Source organism: Melanerpes formicivorus, unplaced genomic scaffold, assembly GCF_026170545.1.
Source record: "Melanerpes formicivorus ecotype bairdi unplaced genomic scaffold, bMelFor1.0.p_v2 SCAF_36, whole genome shotgun sequence".
Lineage (NCBI taxonomy): Eukaryota > Metazoa > Chordata > Aves > Piciformes > Picidae > Melanerpes > Melanerpes formicivorus.
This window is the reverse complement of record NW_027142388.1, coordinates 388,061-404,932: the sequence shown is the minus strand read 5'-3', so window position 1 is coordinate 404,932 and position 16,872 is coordinate 388,061. Positions and strand designations below refer to the sequence as shown.

General features: G+C 48.7%; 1 protein-coding gene across 4 annotated transcripts in view; it reads right to left on the bottom strand.

The window, feature by feature from the left end:
- Window positions 1-16,872, bottom strand: part of CABIN1 (calcineurin binding protein 1) — a 136,863-nt gene that overhangs the window by 110,588 nt on the left and 9,403 nt on the right. For 3 of the 4 annotated variants that reach the window (XM_068157146.1, XM_068157149.1, XM_068157150.1), the window contains exons 6-17: window positions 16,247-16,427; window positions 13,658-13,787; window positions 9,879-10,028; window positions 8,618-8,910; window positions 8,168-8,336; window positions 6,952-7,088; window positions 6,371-6,588; window positions 5,861-5,939; window positions 5,034-5,221; window positions 2,216-2,365; window positions 1,310-1,504; window positions 61-297 (exon numbers count right to left, since the gene is read on the bottom strand). In XM_068157146.1, the coding sequence (XP_068013247.1) occupies window positions 61-297; window positions 1,310-1,504; window positions 2,216-2,365; window positions 5,034-5,221; window positions 5,861-5,939; window positions 6,371-6,588; window positions 6,952-7,088; window positions 8,168-8,336; window positions 8,618-8,910; window positions 9,879-10,028; window positions 13,658-13,787; window positions 16,247-16,427 (2,127 nt within the window). The remainder of the gene's footprint in view (window positions 1-60; window positions 298-1,309; window positions 1,505-2,215; window positions 2,366-5,033; window positions 5,222-5,860; window positions 5,940-6,370; window positions 6,589-6,951; window positions 7,089-8,167; window positions 8,337-8,617; window positions 8,911-9,878; window positions 10,029-13,657; window positions 13,788-16,246; window positions 16,428-16,872) is intronic. The other variant, XM_068157148.1, reaches the window with a different exon arrangement.

Below are 16,872 nucleotides of genomic sequence, written 5' to 3'. Positions count from 1 at the left end.
TGTCATTCTGAAGCTCTGCAGCATGCAACACCTCTCTCCCAGCGCAAGCCAACAGCTTACCTGGATCAGGTTGTTTGTCAGTCGAACAAGGCTGGGTGTTATGGTGGAGTCACTCAGCATGCTGCTGACTGATGATAATGAAGTGTCTATCCCTTTGAGCAGCTGTGTCACTGTAGCAACCCACTCTTCTTTAGCAGAGGCTGTTGTCATATTAATCATCTGCTGAATTGCCTCATTCAAGGCAACTTCTGAGTGTTCAAAACATTGCTTGTAATCTTTCAGTTTGAGCAGGGAGTCCTAGGGAATGCAAACACGTGGTAAGGATGAAGCCATGAATGCACAGCAGGACAAAGCAATGCATAGTTTGTGTGGTTAGTTTAATGAAGTCAATCAGATCCTGGGCTGCATCAGGAGAAGTGTGGCCAGCAGGTTGAGGGACGTGATCCTCCCCCTCTACTCAGCCCTGGTGAGACCCCACCTGGAGTACTGCCTCCAGTTCTGGAGCCCCTATTACAAGAGGGATGTGGAGGTGCTGGAACATGTCCAGAGAAGGGCCACAAGGATGAGCAGAGGGCTGGAGCACCTCTCCTATGAGGACAGACTGAAGGAGTTGGGGCTGTTCAGTCTGGAGAAGAGAAGGCTCCAAGGTGACCTAATTGTGGCCTTCCAGTATCTGAAGGGGGCCTACAGGAAGGCTGGGGAGGGACTGCTCAGGATCTCAGGTAGTGATAGGACTAGGGGAATGGAATGAAGCTGGAGGTGGGGAGATTCAGGCTGGATGTGAGGAGGAGGTTCTTCACCATGAGAGTGGTGAGACCCTGGAATGGGTTGTCCAGGGAGGTGGTTGAGGCCCCGTCCCTGAGGGTGTTTAAGCCCAGGCTGGATGAGGCTCTGGGCAGCCTGATGTAGTGTGGGGTGTCCCTGCCCATGGCAGGGGGGTTGGCACTAGATGATCCTTGTGGTCCCTTCCAACCCTGAATGATACTATGATACTAAGTAGCAGAACACTTGAACGGGCCTTTGGGAACAGTCCCTCTGCCGCCTTGTATCCCCCTTTAGTCACCAGAGGGCTGCTATTAGGTGTCCCTGGAGCCTTCTCTTCTCCAGGCTGAACAAAGCCAGCTCCCTCAGCCTGTCCTTGTAGCAGAGGTGCTCCAGCCTGCCCAACTTCCAGATTTGGTTCCCCATTTTGCTTTTCAAATCGTAAGACTTGCTCCCCATTAACACTCCCTTTAGAAATCCTTTCCATCCTGCTCTCAGAAATGAGACTTTCCTGAAAAAAAAAGATTTTGTAAGAGACAAACCAAACCTGTAGGAGAAGCAGCTGTGCTGGTCTCTCTGGTACAGATGTCACAAAGTCCAGATGTTTTGCTCTGCCATAACCATTAAAGCACAAGGTTGGGCGAAGCAGATGCACCACTGCATTGTAATCCCCAGCCTCATACAGCCGCTGGATCTCCTCCAAAGACTGGCATCTCTCCAGAGATTTGAGGTTCTTTTCAATCTGCAAACGTCACAGATGGCACAACCCAACTCATATCCTGGCTTTGCACAGCTTTGACTACTGACATTGCTCCTAGCAGTTTATCTGCAAAGCTGGGTGAACTCTACACTTACACCTAGGAATGGAAAGCAGGAAGCAAAGTCCAACTATGGGACACTTTGGCCATTCCACAGCTTCCTAATTGTTATCTACTGCATGACTTTAATCTTAGCATGATTTCAAACTTGTCCTTTCTTTTTTTTTTGCCTCAAACTCCCAGATCACACATTTCTACACTCCAAGATTACACCCATCAGATGGACTTCCAAGCGAAGACAGAATCTCCTGCGTTGGAGCTCACCCCCCAAAACAGCAACAGAAAGAAGATGGACATCCCTGTGTTTGAAAGTGCACAGAGGTTGCTATGTGGAAAACAGGCTGCCACAGGGAAGAGCTCCTTTAAGCAAAGGTGAAGTTTAAGAATAGAAGATCAAATGTTAATAGAATCAAATGCTAATCAAATGCCAAAACAACCTCAAATTGTACAGGATCCAAGGCTCTTTCTGGAAAGGAGCTGATGGCCTTGGCATCAGCACTCAACTACGAACCAGTCCTCTCTTCACTCCTAGAAAAATTCTAGGACAGATCCTGTAAACCTCCATCACAAAAGTGCTAATTGATGAAAGAGGGAGGGCTGGAGTGGAGAGATCACATCTGCAGATGAATTCTTACCTCTTCTAAAGAAACAACAGAGTCGACGTGTAGGTTAGGCAACCGTATCACGATGCTGCCTTCACTGTCAGCCTCAGCTTGCACTGGAGAGGAGCTCTGTAGCATTTCTGTGCAGATATCATAGTTCTCAAGTGCCTGCTCCATGTCTCCCTACAGAAGCAGGAGAGAAGAAAACAAACCAACCTACAGTCCTGTACAGCAAGGGGTTGTTTCTACTTGCCTTAGAAACCCAATGCAGCCATTGCTGGCGTGAGCCCTGCGCATCCTCCCAAACAAAAAGCAAAGCCAAACAGCAAAAGCAAACTAAAAAAAATAACTACAAAGCCAAAACCAGATGCTAAAAAATAATGACAAAGCAGTAAACCTCACCTGACACTTTAGTAACAGATAGAACACATTAGAGAAATAGAATTCTACAGGTATATGAATGGGAAGAAGATGACTAGGGAAGGTGTGGGCCCCCTCAGAAAGGAAACAGGTGACATGGTCACAAGTGATGAGGAAAAGGCTGAGGTACTCAATAACTTCTTTACCTCAGTCTTCACTGCAAGGGCCTCCAGCCACACTCCTGATGTTATGGAAGACAATGCCAGGGACAGGGAGGAAGAACTGCCCATGTTAAGTGAAGATCAGGTTGGTGGTCACCTGAAGAACCTGAAAGTGTTCAAGTCCATGGGACCCGACGGGATACACCCACGGGTGCTGAGAGAACTGGCAGAGGAGGTTGCTAAACCCCTCTCTATTATATTCCAAAAGTCATGGCAGTCTGGGGCAGTCCCCACAGACTGGAAAAGGGGAAACATCACCCCCATTCTCAAAAAGGGTAAGAAGGAGGAACCAGGGAACTACAGGCCAGTCAGTCTCACCTCTGTGCCTGGAAAGATCATGGAGCAGATCCTCCTGGAGTCACTACTCGCTCAAAAGAATAGTGAAGAGGTGATTGGGAGCAGTCAGCATGGCTTTGCCAAGGGCAAATCCTGCCTGACCAACCTGGTGGCCTTCTCTGAACAGGTGACAACATTAATAAATGAAGGGAGAGCAACTGATGTCATTTACCTGGACCTGAGCAAAGCCTTCGACACTGTCCTGCACCACATCCTGGTCTCCAGGCTGGTGACACATGGGTGTGATGGGTGACCACTAGATGGATAAGGAACTGGCTTGATGGCTGCACCCAAAGAGTGGCTGTCAATGGCTCCATGTCCCAGTGGAGGCCAGGGACAAGCAGAGTCCCTCAGGGATCAGTCCTGGGACCAGGCTTGTTCAACATCTTTGTGGGTGCCATGGACAGTGGCATTGAGTGCACCCTCAGCAAGTTTGCTGATGACACCAAGCTGTGTGGTGCAGCAGACAGGCTGGAGGGAAGAGAGGCCATCCAGGGGCACCTTGACAGGCTGGAGAGGTGGGCACAAGCCAACCTCATGAGGTTCAACAAGACCAAGTGCAGGGTCCTGCATTTGGGTCGAGGCAATCCCAGGCACAAATCCAGGCTGGGCAGGGACTGGCTGGAAAGCAGCCCTGAGGAGAGAGACTTGGGGGTGCTGGTGGACAAGAAGCTCAACAGGAGCTCTCAGTGTGCACTTGCAGCCCGCAAAGCCAATCAGATCCTGGGCTGCAGCAGAAGTGTGGCCAGCAGGTCGAGGGAGGTGATCCTCCCCCTCTACTCAGCCCTGGTGAGACCCCACCTGGAGTACTGTGTCCAGTTCTGGAGCCCCTATTACAAGAGGGATATGGAGGTGCTGGAAGGTGTCCAGAGAAGGGCCATGAGGATGATCAGAGGGCTGGAGCACCTCTCCTGTGAGGACAGACTGAAGGAGTTGGGGCTGTTCAGTCTGGAGAAGAGAAGGCTCCCAGGTGACCTAATTGTGGCCTTCCAGTATCTGCAGGGGGCCTACAGGAAGGCTGGGGAAGGACTTCTCAGGATCTCAGGTAGTGATAGGACTAGGGGGAATGGAATGAGGCTGGATGTGAGGAGGAAGTTCTTCACCATGAGAGTGGTGAAACAATGGAATGGGTTGTCCAAGGAGGTGGTTGAGGCCCCAGCCCTGGAGGTGTTTAAGATCAGGCTGGATGAGGCTCTGGGCAGCCTGATCTAGTGTGGGGTGTCCCTGCCCATGGCAGGGGGGTTGGAACTAGATGATCCTTGTGGTCCCTTCCAACCCTGAATGATACTATGATACTATGAATTCCTTCCCTTTAAAAACCCAGAGGAGTCAAACAGTAGAAATAACCCTGCCACTTGTGCAAATGAAAACACTGAGTCAAGACATTCTTAGCAGCAGCAAAGTGAATGCATTCTGCTTGCTCTGCTCAGCTGAAGCAGATACTGAAGTAAAGGGGCTGAGAGAGGAAAGGAGGCTGCACAGGTGAAATGTAACTGTAAAAAATAAATGGCAGCTGCTGTATAAGAACTTTGATTTTGCCTCCAGTTAAGTGTAGCAGGAAAACATCCTTAGGTGCAAAACATAAAGGGTTAGTTCCCACTTAGGAAACTAAGGCACATTCTTATTTCACAACTGATTCAAACATCAGTGATGCACAAACTACCCCAGATAACATTGGCTGTAAATACTTTTCTGTAAGCTAAATTAAACAGAGGTTTTTATATTAAGCTCACCTGGTTATTAGTTCAGCAGGGGAGATCCCCTACTTCATTTTCACCTCTACCTTTAGGGATAGCTCATGAAAGACAAAAGGAAATCGCCACGTTCTGAGGTGAGTTTTATCTGCATGTTTTAGTAAGGTGAAATTCCCCAACTATGAGCACTGATTTTAATTGGGGAAGAGCTGTCTGTGTGAAATCAGAAGCCAACCAGACCTGCAATGCCATGAAGCGAGCCTTCAGCCAGTACACCCGAGCCACAAACTCCATCCAGCCTTCCTCAAACAAATCCCGCTGAGAGGAGGCCAGGGACAGCTGCAGCAGGTCCCCCAGGAAATGAGTGCCTGGGAAGTCAGGGCCAAACTTCCCATTCATGGAGCCAGCAGGGCAATTTCGTGGAGAAACTGTAAATCAATTAATTACATTTTATCATCAGGTGATTGGCATCCCGTGAAGAGTCTCACACCCCAGTAGCTCAGAAGTACTGATATGCTTTAAGGCAAGAAACTGACAGATCAATAAAACCACAGGATCACAGAACATTCAGGGCTGGAAGGGACCTCCAGACTTCAATCCCCCTGCCAGAGCAAGTCACATGGGAACACATCCAGGTGGGTTTGGAATGTCTCCCGGGAAGGAGACTCCACAACCTCTCTGGGCAGCCTCTGTCACCCTCACAGTGACAAAGTTTTCCCTCCTGTTCCCCTGGCACCTCCTCTGCTCCAGCTTGCCACCACTACCCCTTGTCCTGTCCTTAGATATGCCTGACCAGAGCCTGGCTCCCTCCTCCTGACACTGCCCTGCACATCTTTATCACCACAAATGAGGGCACCCCTTAGGCTCCTCTGCTCTAAGCTGAAGAGCCCCAGCTCCCCCAGCCTCACAGGGAGATGTTCCACTGCCTTCATCACCTTTTTGATACAGATCTGAAAGATACTCATTAAGAAAAACCAGCTCCAAAATCCTCTGAATTCTCTGAAACTTTTCTTCCTGTACCTTGAGTGTTTTTGTAGCCTGAAAAGAAAGCAACATCCAGTTCTCACCTGTAGAGCTCTTCCCTTTTGTCAGCAGCCACTGGTCTAATTGCAGTTCCATGCAGCAAAGGCTCATCAGCATCATATCCTTCAGGAAAAGTATAGAGGTAGCAAAGAGATAAAAATACATTGAAAGAAGAAGAACAACAACAGTTGCAATTTACTTCAAAAAAAACCTTCAGTGTGTCCTCCTGGGATTTCTATTCCCAAGCTGTAACTACTTCCTCTGTTTAAAGGTATGTAACAGCATTTACAAATCTTTGCACACCTATAGTATTTACAGGAGGTCTGTATGTGTCTGTGAGTGTGTACACACACGTGGCATGGACCTGCACACAGCCTCACCCAGACATGGTCAGGAGCCCAGGAACAAACAGGTGGAAGAGCTGCAGCGTATCCACAGCAATGAAAGCTGCGGAGCTGGGACGAGCAGCTCCCCAGGTACAGCTGGACCTCAGTCAGGTACCTCTGGTGCAGCAACAGAGCAGCATACAGATCTCTAAGGGAAAGTCTCCTTACCTTGATATGCTGATTGCTTGAGTCCCTCAGCAATGGGTTGGGAAGGCTACTGCTGTGCTTTCTCCAGCTAGTATAGATACTAAGAACCACTTCGTACAAGCCAGGAGGCCACTTCACCAGGAACTTCTGGCTGATGACTTTCAGGTATCTCATCATCAGCTCCAACATCCCACCATTGTTCAGGTTATCCAGCAGGAATTCATGAACATCCTGTTTTTCTGGAAAGCACACACAAAGCCATAGGTGTTTAAGGTCAAGGTAAACCACAACTGGAAAGAAGTTGAGCTTCAAAGGTGTTTCAAGCACTAATCTTGCTGCAGTTCACCTCTGCTGCTTGCCTGCAGAGTTAGGTTACTGCACTCCAATCTAAGTGGGAAACTCCACACAACAGAGCACCTGCACACAGGAATTCAACAGTCCCCAAGACTTCAATAATCAGGCCTGTCACCAACTGAGATATTTCTATGCCATAAAACTATACTTCTGAAAATGCCACACACTGATAGGAGAACACAGAAAGTAAAGCAAACCATGTGTAAAAAACTCCAGAGAAAGAGCAGGGGTTACAGCAAAATCCTTACCAGATTCCATAAATGTTGTAGAATCAAAGGACATCCTATGTGGCCCAACATGATGGAAATTCTCCTCTTTGATCTCTGACTGCACCTCATAGTTATTGAAAGGGTCCTCCTCCTCCTCTGGATCTAATTTCCTTAATCTGTATAAAAGGGAGAGGCAAGCCCCACAATATCAGCAAAATCTTCATTCCTCCTTTCATGTGTAAGTGAAACCTAAGCACAGCATCTTAGGCACAGCTTAAGTGAGGCAAATTGAGAGAGTTCCCAAGTTTCCATAGATTCATAGAATGGTTTAGCTTGGGAGGGACCTTGAAGATCATCCAGTTCCCCCCTCATGGCCAGGGACACCTCCCATCGAGTCCAACCTATCAACACAGACCCCATGACTAGACCATGGCACCAAGTGCCACATCCAATCTCCTTTTGAACACCTCCAGGGACGGTGACTCCACCACCTCCCTGGGCAGCACATTCCAATGGCTAACAGCTCTCTCTGCGAAGAACTTTCTCCTCGCCTCCAGCCTTAAACTTCCCCTGGCACAGCTTGAGACTGTGTCCTCTTGTTCTGGTGCTGGTTGCCTGGGAGAAGAGGCCAACCCCTTCCTGGCTACAACCACCTTTCAGGTAGTTGTAGAGGGCAATGAGGTCTCCCCTGAGCCTTCTCTTCTCCAGGCTAAACAATCCCAGCTCCCTCAGCCTCTCCTCACAGGGCTGTGCTCAAGGCCTCTCCCCAGCCTTGCTGCCCTTCTCTGGACACCTTCAAGTGTTTCAATGTCCTTCTTAAACTGAGGGGCCCAGAACTGGACACAGGACTCAAGGTGCAGCCTAACCAATGCAGAGTCCAGGGGTACAATGACCTCTGTGCTCCTGCTGGCCACACTATTCCTAATGCAGGCCAGGATGCTATTGGCCCTCTTGGCCACCTGGGCACACTGCTGGCTCATATTCAGGTGGCTGTCGATCAGCACCCCCAGGTCCCTCTCTGTTTGGGAGCTCTCCAGCCACTCTGACCCCAGCCTGTAGCTCTGCATGGGATTGCCATAGCCAAAGTGCAGCACTCAGCACTTGGACTTGTTGAATGCCATCCCATTGGACTCTGCCCATCTGCCCAGTCAGTCGAGGTCCCTCTGATTGGTACACAGCAAACAAACCAAATCCCAAACAGCTCTGCTAAGCTCTTGATACTTGTACAATGCACAAGAGTTCTGCTGCACAGTACCTGGAAGGAAGGAATTTCACCAGCAGCTCTTGGAAGTCCACCTTCTCCTCTTTTTTACACTTGGTGTTCCTGACTCTAGCAGATCTTCTTTTTGCTGTTTCACCACAGTCTTCTGTAATTCTCCTTCTCTTCACACCTTTCTTAGACTTATCAGCTGCAGCTATGTCACCTAGAAACACAATTTTAAGCCCCCCCCAAACTGACAGGTTAAATTCCATCAGATAGGAAAGTTAAGTCAGGAATCAACAATTTTCAGGCAGTTTCAGTGGTCTTCCCTTTCCAACCTGAAGGGTTAAAAGAACTTCATTTTATAGAACTCGGTTTCACTTTCTCTGCCAGATGTTCTGAACCCACCACCATGCAGTTTGGAGACATTTCCCAGTTCATTGTGCAGTGCTTTTAATAGCCAGCTAAATAGGAAAGATACTGCAATATCTGAGACTGAAGTACCTTGCTCACCTACAGTAGCTCCTGGTTCCAATGAATTCTGACTGTGACTTGGAAAGTTGGGTGTTGTTGGAGTATAAGGCAGTACAGGATCTGGCATGGTCACCACTGGATTAGTGGTGACAGGAGGTGGCTGAATAACCCTGACCGGAGTAGAGGTAGGAGAAAGCATCACATGCTGAACAGGATTGCGGTATTCAGAGAGATCAATTCTCCTTCCCAGGCTGGGGCGAGGGGGATCACAGGTTGTGAGGTGGTGATACATGGCAAGCAAAGCTTCTCCTAAACACTTCCACCTGCATGTGCAAACACAAGGGCATCACAACTTCAGGAATCCATGGCACATTCTGTCTTCATTAGATTTACAAAGCTAGCAGCGTTCAACACTGTTCTCCCACAGCTCAGAGGCAGCAAAAGCAGCTTTTCATGGAAGAGAATACACACTGGGTTGGAAGGGACCTCAGAGCTTATCTCCTCCAACCTCCCTGCCACGGGCAGGGACACCTCTCAACTAGGCTTGGCTGCTCAATGCCTCATTCTTGACAGGGTGCTTGGTTGCATGGATTAGTTGATTAGGTGGTGTTGGATGATAGGTTGGACGTGATGATCTTGAAGGTCTCTTCCAACCTGGTCTATTCTATTCTATTCTATTCTATTCAGCCTGGCCTTGAACATCGGAGACTTGATGGGGTGCTTGGTGCCATGGTTTAGTTGTTTAGGTGGGTTGGATTGGTTGATGGGTTGGACGCAACGATCTTGAAGGTCTCTTCCAACCTGGTCTATTCTATTCTATTCTACTCTACTCTACTCTACTCTACTCTATCCCCAGGGAGGAGGCAGCCACAGCCTCCCTGGGCAGCCTGTGCCAGAGTCTCACCACCCTCACACTGAAGAACTTCTTCCTCAGCTCCAGTCTGACCCTGCTCTGCCTCAACTTCAAACCATTTCCCCCTTGTCCTGCCCCTGGGATAAGTCTCTCCGCAGCCTTCCTGCAGGATCCCTTCAGCTACTGGCAGGCAGCTCTAAGGTCCCCCCCAGGAGCTCCCTCACCCCCAGCTCCCTCCGCCTGTCCTCACAGCAGAGCTGCTCCAGCCCTTGGATCATCTTTGTGGCCTTCCTCCGGCCTTGCTCCGACAGCTCTGTGTCTTTGTTTTCACAAGAAGAATTACAAAACCAAAAGGGCATTCAGAAGAAATCTGAACTGCAGCACAAGCAAAAGTAGCTTCAGAGGAACCTTTTCAAAAGAGAAAGCAGAAAGACTTACGTGAGAAAGGGAATTGGCTGCACCAGTCTGAGGTCCGGCTCTCTGTCCCGCACCAGCAGCGTTTGTCTCTTCCTGCGCAGCTCCAGGGCCTCATCTATGATTCTTCCTGTTTCAGCTGCACTCACACTGACATTGTGGATAGACATGTCACTGAGAAATAATGAGAAATGAAGACAAGTTCAAGGTTTTGGTGGGATTTTTGTTTGGGTTGGGTTTGGTTTGTTTGTTCTTAAAGCCTGGGGAAGATTCCTTTGCTCTTTTCCTAAAACACAACCAAAATGCAGTGTTAAAAGAAGCCTTCAAATACTCATTGCACAAACTTTAGAGCATTCATGTTAGAAGTGCTCACCACCCACATTGTTTCTTCTGCCTTCACAATTAAAAGAGAAAAGGAGATTGACAAATCTGTTTTCCCAGCACTGAGAACCAAGAGGAAAGGAGGACTTTTGTGCTTTCTACCTGGGAGAGAAGGGTTTGGTTCAGAACACAAACAAACAAAGTTGTATGGCTGAGAAATTCCTTTGATTTCAAAGTGAAATGTGTAACTGCTTGGAAAAGAAGTAAGGAAGGCAAGGGGGAGGGTGGGTTTGGAGGGTTTTGGTTGGTTAGCTTTGTTTTGTTTTTTTAATTAGGAAAACTAGATGAAATGCTGCAGATAAAACACAGGAAGATGGCAACGAGATCTAGGTATGGAAATAAGCGAGCAGCAGCAAATGCAGGGTTTGCCTCTTTCTTCCTCCCTCCCAAAGCAGTTACTGAAGAACATTCTGTCAGCTGCACTGTGGTGGGTTGAAATTCACAGTATCACAGTATAACTTAGGTTGGAAATGACCTCGAGGATCATCAAGTCCAACCTATCAACACAGACCCCATGACTAGACCATGGCACCAAGTGCCACGTCCAATCCCCTCTTGAATGCCTCCAGGGACGGTGACTCCACCACCTCCCTGGGCAGCACATTCCAATGGCGAATGACTCGCTCGGTGAAGAACTTCCTCCTCACCTCGAGTCTAAACCTCCCCTGGCGCAGCTTGAGACTGTGTCCTCTTGTTCTGGTGCTGGTTGCCTGGAAGAAGAGACCAACCCCCACCTGGCTACAGCCACCTTTCAGGTAGTTGTAGAGGGCAATGAGGTCACCCCTGAGCCTCCTCTTCTCCAGGCTAAACAACCCCAGCTCCATCAGCCTCTCCTCACAGGGCTGTGCTCAAGGCCTCTCCACAGCCTTGTTGCCCTTCTCTGGACACATTCAAGTCTCTCAATGTCCTTCTTAAACTGAGGGGCCCAGAACTGGACACAGGACTCAAGGTGCGGTCTAACCAAAGCAGAGCACAGGGGCACAATGACTTCCCTGCTCCTGCTGGCCACACTATTCCTGATGCAGGCCAGGATGCCATTGGCCCTCCTGGCCACCTGGGCACACTGCTGGCTCATATTCAGGTGGCTGTCGATCAGCACCCCCAGGTCCCTCTCTGTTTGGCAGCTCTCAGCCACTCTGACCCCAGCCTGTAGCTCTGCATGGGGTTGCCATGGCCAAAGTGCAGCACCTGGCACTTGGACTTGTTGAATGCCATCCCATTGGACTCTGCCCATCTGTCCAGTCAGTCGAGGTCCCTCTGCAGAGCCTTTCTACCCTCTAACTGACTAACATCTGCTCCTAACTTGGTGTCATCTGCAAACTTGCTGATGACTGACTCGACCCCCTCATCCAAATCATCGATGAAGATATTGAAGAGGCTGGGGCCCAGCACTGATCCCTGGGGGACGCCACTGGTGACTGGCCGCCAGCTGGATGTGGCGCCATTCACTACCCCCCACCCACCCCAGCATTAACTTTGCCAGACCAGAGCAGTTGGAAGCAAATGGAAGCTGTATTTACAAGCAAAACTACACTCTACAATGGAATGCAATGAATTGGGATTGTTTAGCCTGGAGAAGAGGAGGCTCAGGGGTGACCTCATTGCCCTCTACCACTACCTGAAAGGTGGTTGTAGCCGGGAAGGGGTTGGTCTCTTCTCCCAGGTAACCAGCACCAGAACAAGGGGACACAGTCTCAAGCTGCACCAGGGGAGGTTTAGACTCGAGGTCAGGAGAAAGTTCTTCACCGAGCGAGTCGTTTGCCATTGGAATGTGCTGCCCAGGGAGGTGGTGGAGTCACCGTCCCTGGAGGTGTTCAAGAGGAGATTGGACGTGGCACTTGGTGCCATGGTCTAGTCATGGGGTCTGTGTTGATAGGTTGGACTCGATGGTCCTCGAGGTCTCTTCCAACCTTAGTTATACTGTGATACTGTGTACAAAATATGCAGGAGGTACAGTATTATACAGATATTTACCATTGGCAAACAACACAAAACCTTCCCTGGTCAAAGAGGCCAAGGAAACTGTTCCACTGCCCCCTGTAGCGGTGTGATGGTTTAATCCACCCGCACCCACATAAAGCACAGCTAACCTCAGTCGGATGAGCAAATGAAGGCTGTGTTCTACAAGCAATAATGAAATGTAATGAATGTATACAAAATATACAGCATTTACAATAGCATACAAGAATTTACAGAAAATAACACAAGCACAGATCCTCCTGAGGAGAATCATAGTATCATAGTATCATTCAGGGTTGGAAGGGACCACAAGGATCATCTAGTTCCAACCCCCTGCCATGGGCAGGGACACCCCACACTAGATCAGCCTGGCCAGAGCCTCATCCAGCCTGGGCTTAAACACCTCCAGGGACAGGGCCCCAACCACCTCCCCGGACAACCCACTCCAGGGCTTCACCACTCTCATGGGGAAGAACCTCCTCCTCACCTCCAGCCCGAATCTCCCCACCTCCAGCTTCATTCCATTCCCCCTAGTCCTATCCCCCTTTGGGCTCCCCACAAAGTCCCTCTCGCCCTCCTCCCTTTTCCCCTAGTAGTTGATTAGGTAAAAAAGGAGAAAGAGAGAGAGAAGGATATTAAGGGAAAAATTCTCTAGCTCAAAGTAGTTATTAAGAAAGTTTGTTATTTTTATCTGCTCAGTTTGCAGTTCAGGGGCAACATGCAGGCAGTCTGCAAGAACGAAAGTCAGGACAGACTGAAGCTGAAGTGAGTTAGAGCCAGAATGTTAGAGAGATTTGCTATGGTACATCTCACATCTGACCAATGAAATTCGTTTGGAATTGATCTTTGTTTTCCTTTTTACACCTAAACATTCAGCTAGAGAATTCTGTGGCTGTCCTTTTCTTAAAGGCACAGCCTAACCTGTCACACCCCCCCACCCCCATCCCAGGAGAGAAAGGAGCAGAGAGAAAGCAATGGGTTAGACTTAACTAAAACAACGCAAGCCGAGGTCAGACGAAAAGCAGGTTAATCTCTCCCGAGTGAAGCAAGCAGGGAAAAGATCAGAAAAGAGAAAGAATTGCTTTGGTGCAGCCAGTCTTATAGCAGGTATTTCTCCAATGAATTTGTTTAGAATAACCTTTAGTTTTCTTTCTTACACCCAATAGTGATTTATTAGATAGTGTTGGGTGACAGGTTGGACTCGGTGATCTCAAAGGTCTTTTCCAACCTGGTTAATTCTATTCTATTCTATTTACCTTCTTCTACTTTTCTGCTCAAAATCTGTTAGTAAATTTTAAAGGCATAGCCTAAAACCACCACGTGCACCAACAATAAACACTCATTTACTAGAAGGAAGGTCAGCAGGACACTGTTAGATGCCATCTCACCAGCACTGCTGAGCTACTCCAAAACCCCACAGTTACACTCCAAATGCACTGTGTGTACCATAAGATGACACTCACCATTTCAGGAACATCCTTAAGGAATCTTTCCTGAGGCAAGGCTGCTCCTCAAAGATCTTCTCCTTCAGCACCAATCCTTTGCTATACAGACAGTCCTTTTCCAGAGCTTTGCAGATAAAGTACAAACACGCTGATGGAGAAGTAGAAATGGAATGGTCAGTCACTGCTTTGGTTCATTCAAGTGCTCCCATTTCTGGCCTCCTATACACCACTGAATCCCAGCTAGATGTGACATTTACATAAAGCAGACCAAGAGCTTTAGAATAGAATAGAATAGAATAGAATAGAATAGAATAGAATAGAATAGAATAGAATAGATAGGAATAGGAATAGGAATAGGAATAGGAATAGGAATAGGAATAGGAATAGGAATAGGAATAGGAATAGGATAGGATAGAATAGGATAGAATAGAATAGGAATAGAATAGGAATAGACCAGGTTGGAAGAGACATTCAAGATCATTGCATCCAACCTATCATCCAACACCACCTAATCAACTAACCCATGCAACCAAGCACCCTATCAAGTCTCCGCCTAACACCTCCAACGATGGTGACTCCACCACCTCCCTGGGCAGCACATTCCAATGCACAGTCACTCTCTGTGTGTATTAATTTCTTCCTAATATCCAGCCTAAACCTCCCCTGGCACAGCTTGAGACTGTGTCCTCTTGTTCTGGTGATGGCTGCCTCGGAGAAGAGACCAACCTCCGCCTGGCTACAACTCCCCCTTAGGTAGTTGTAGAGAGCAATAAGGTCACCCCTGAGTCTCCTCTTCTCCAGGTTAAGCAGCCCCAGCTCCCTCAGCCTCTCCTCACAGGGCTGTGTTCCAAACCCCTCATCAACTTTGTTGCCCTTCTCTGGACACCTTCCAGCAACTCAGCATCTTTCCTAAACTGAGGGGCTCAGAACTGGACACAGGACTCGAGGTGTGGCCTAAGCAGTGCAGTGTACAGGGGCAGAATGACCTCCCTGCTCCTGCTGGCCACACTGTTCTTGATGCAGGCCAGGATGCCATTGGCCCTCCTGGCTGCCTGGGCACACTGCAGGCTCATGTTCAGCCTACCATCGACCTGTAACCTGTCAAATAATAGCATGCACACAGTTAAAATCTGGTTTTTGTCTTCCCAAGTTTTACATGCAGAGTTTAAGCATGATTCCTGCACCACTATGAAATCCATGGCGGGGTCTGGCGCTTCCTTTTTCCTTCCTCTCCGCCACCCGGTAACTGGGGGAGATGTCTCCCAGCCATGGGCCTAGCTAGGCCCAAGGCCACAAGGAGATGGACAGACTCAGATCTGGCCAGCTGGGACTAGCCTAGCAATTGGGGGGTGTGGAGAAGGATCTCTGGGGGTCTTGGGTGCGCCCTCAGGTGGGGATGGGATGTTTCTGGGTCTGCTTTGGGGTTTCTTTTGTCACTGTGCTTTTGGCTTTCTGCACACACTCACTGCTTTCTATGTAAACTTTCCATCACTTTTGCAATCCCTTTGTCTGAGTTGTTATTTCTGCCCATGGTGGGGAGGGGATCTGCCCCAACCCATTACACTTTCCCAGCTTTGTTGCCCTTCTCTGGACACCTTCCAGCAACTCAACATCTTTCCTAAACTGAGGGACCCAGAACTGGACACAGGACTCAAGCTGTGGCTTAACCAGTGCTGAGTCCAGGGGCAGAATGACCTCCCTGCTCCTGCTGGCCACACTATTCCTGATTCAGGCCAGGATGCCATTGGCCTTCTTGGCCACCTGGGCACACTGCTGGCTTGTGTTCAGCCTACTGTCAACCAATACCCCCAAGTCCCTTTCTGCCTGGCTGCTCTCCAGCCACTCTGACCCCAGCCTGTAGCACTGCATGGGGTTGTTGTGGCCAATGTGTAGAACCTGGCACTTGGATGTGTTCAGTCTCATGCCCTTGGACTCTGCCCATCTGTCCAGCCTGGCAAGGTCCCTCTGCAAAGCTCTCCTATCCTCTAACAGATCAACTCCTGCCCCCAGCTTGGTCTCATCTGTAAATTTACTGAGGATGGACTCAATTCCCTCATCCAGATCATCACCTAAGGGATCAGAGTCAGTATTTTTGCCATCTTGTAACTTCTCTCCAATCAGTTCATCCACTGGATATTACTCAGGGTAAAATCTTGGGTTCAGTTGAATCAATTGCTGCAACTACAATTAATCACAGTAGGCTACAGAACTAGACAACAGTTTTCTGTTCAAATCCTAGGATCAGGCAGTATGAAATGACTAGAAAGACAAGACCAACACTCACTGAAAGGCAATCAGAATGGCTTGGGTTGGAAAGGACCTTTAAACATTATTTACTTCCAAGCCCCTCTGGTCTGCAGAGAAACTTCTTGCAGAGGCCCTGATCCAAGAGACCACAGACTTTGATTTTTAGAGTAACCAGAACTGATATGAACCATCACACTTCATGACAAAATAGAAGACTTCTGACATGCAGTGTCTCTATCACAGCCTACTGAATTGCTTACAGAAGCCACACTTCCTGTACTGATGCAGTCAGACAGCAATGTTCTGTGATATGGCTAAACTCACACATCTTCAGAAGTTTTTTTGGTGTTCTGTACTTACTTGTGTAGTCACTGAGCGTGTACAAGATTGTGATAAGGTTATCTAAACAGGGCCAGTGATCAGGGTTACACCTGAGACCTTCCTCAAAAGCGTGACGAGCCAAAGGCAGCCGGATCAGTTTTACTGCCACACGACCAATTTTATACCACAGGTTGACATCAGTGGAGTCCAGCATGACAGCCTGGAAAGCACAACACACAACATCAGCCATGTCTCAGACATGCACAGCCACTTGTCCGCAGGGGCTGCCACTGCCTTAGATTTCAGCAGGGTCACTGCTGACTCGGGGACTGAAGAGTGTACTGGTTACATCGCATGTAACGTCAGAAGCTAGACTTCAGACACACCTTCATCATAGAATCAATAGGTTGGAAAAGACCTCAAAGATCCTAAACCATGACTACTAAACCATGGCACCAAGTGCCACATCCAATCCCCTCTTGAACACCTCCAGGGACAGTGACTCCACCACCTCCCTGGGCAGCACATTCCAATGGCTATCAACTCTCCTTGTGAAGAACTTTTTCCTCACCTCAAGCCTACACTTTCTCTGGCACAGCTTGAGACTGTGTCCTCTTGTTCTGGTGCTGGTTGCCTGGGAGAAGAGACCAACCCCCTCCTGGCTA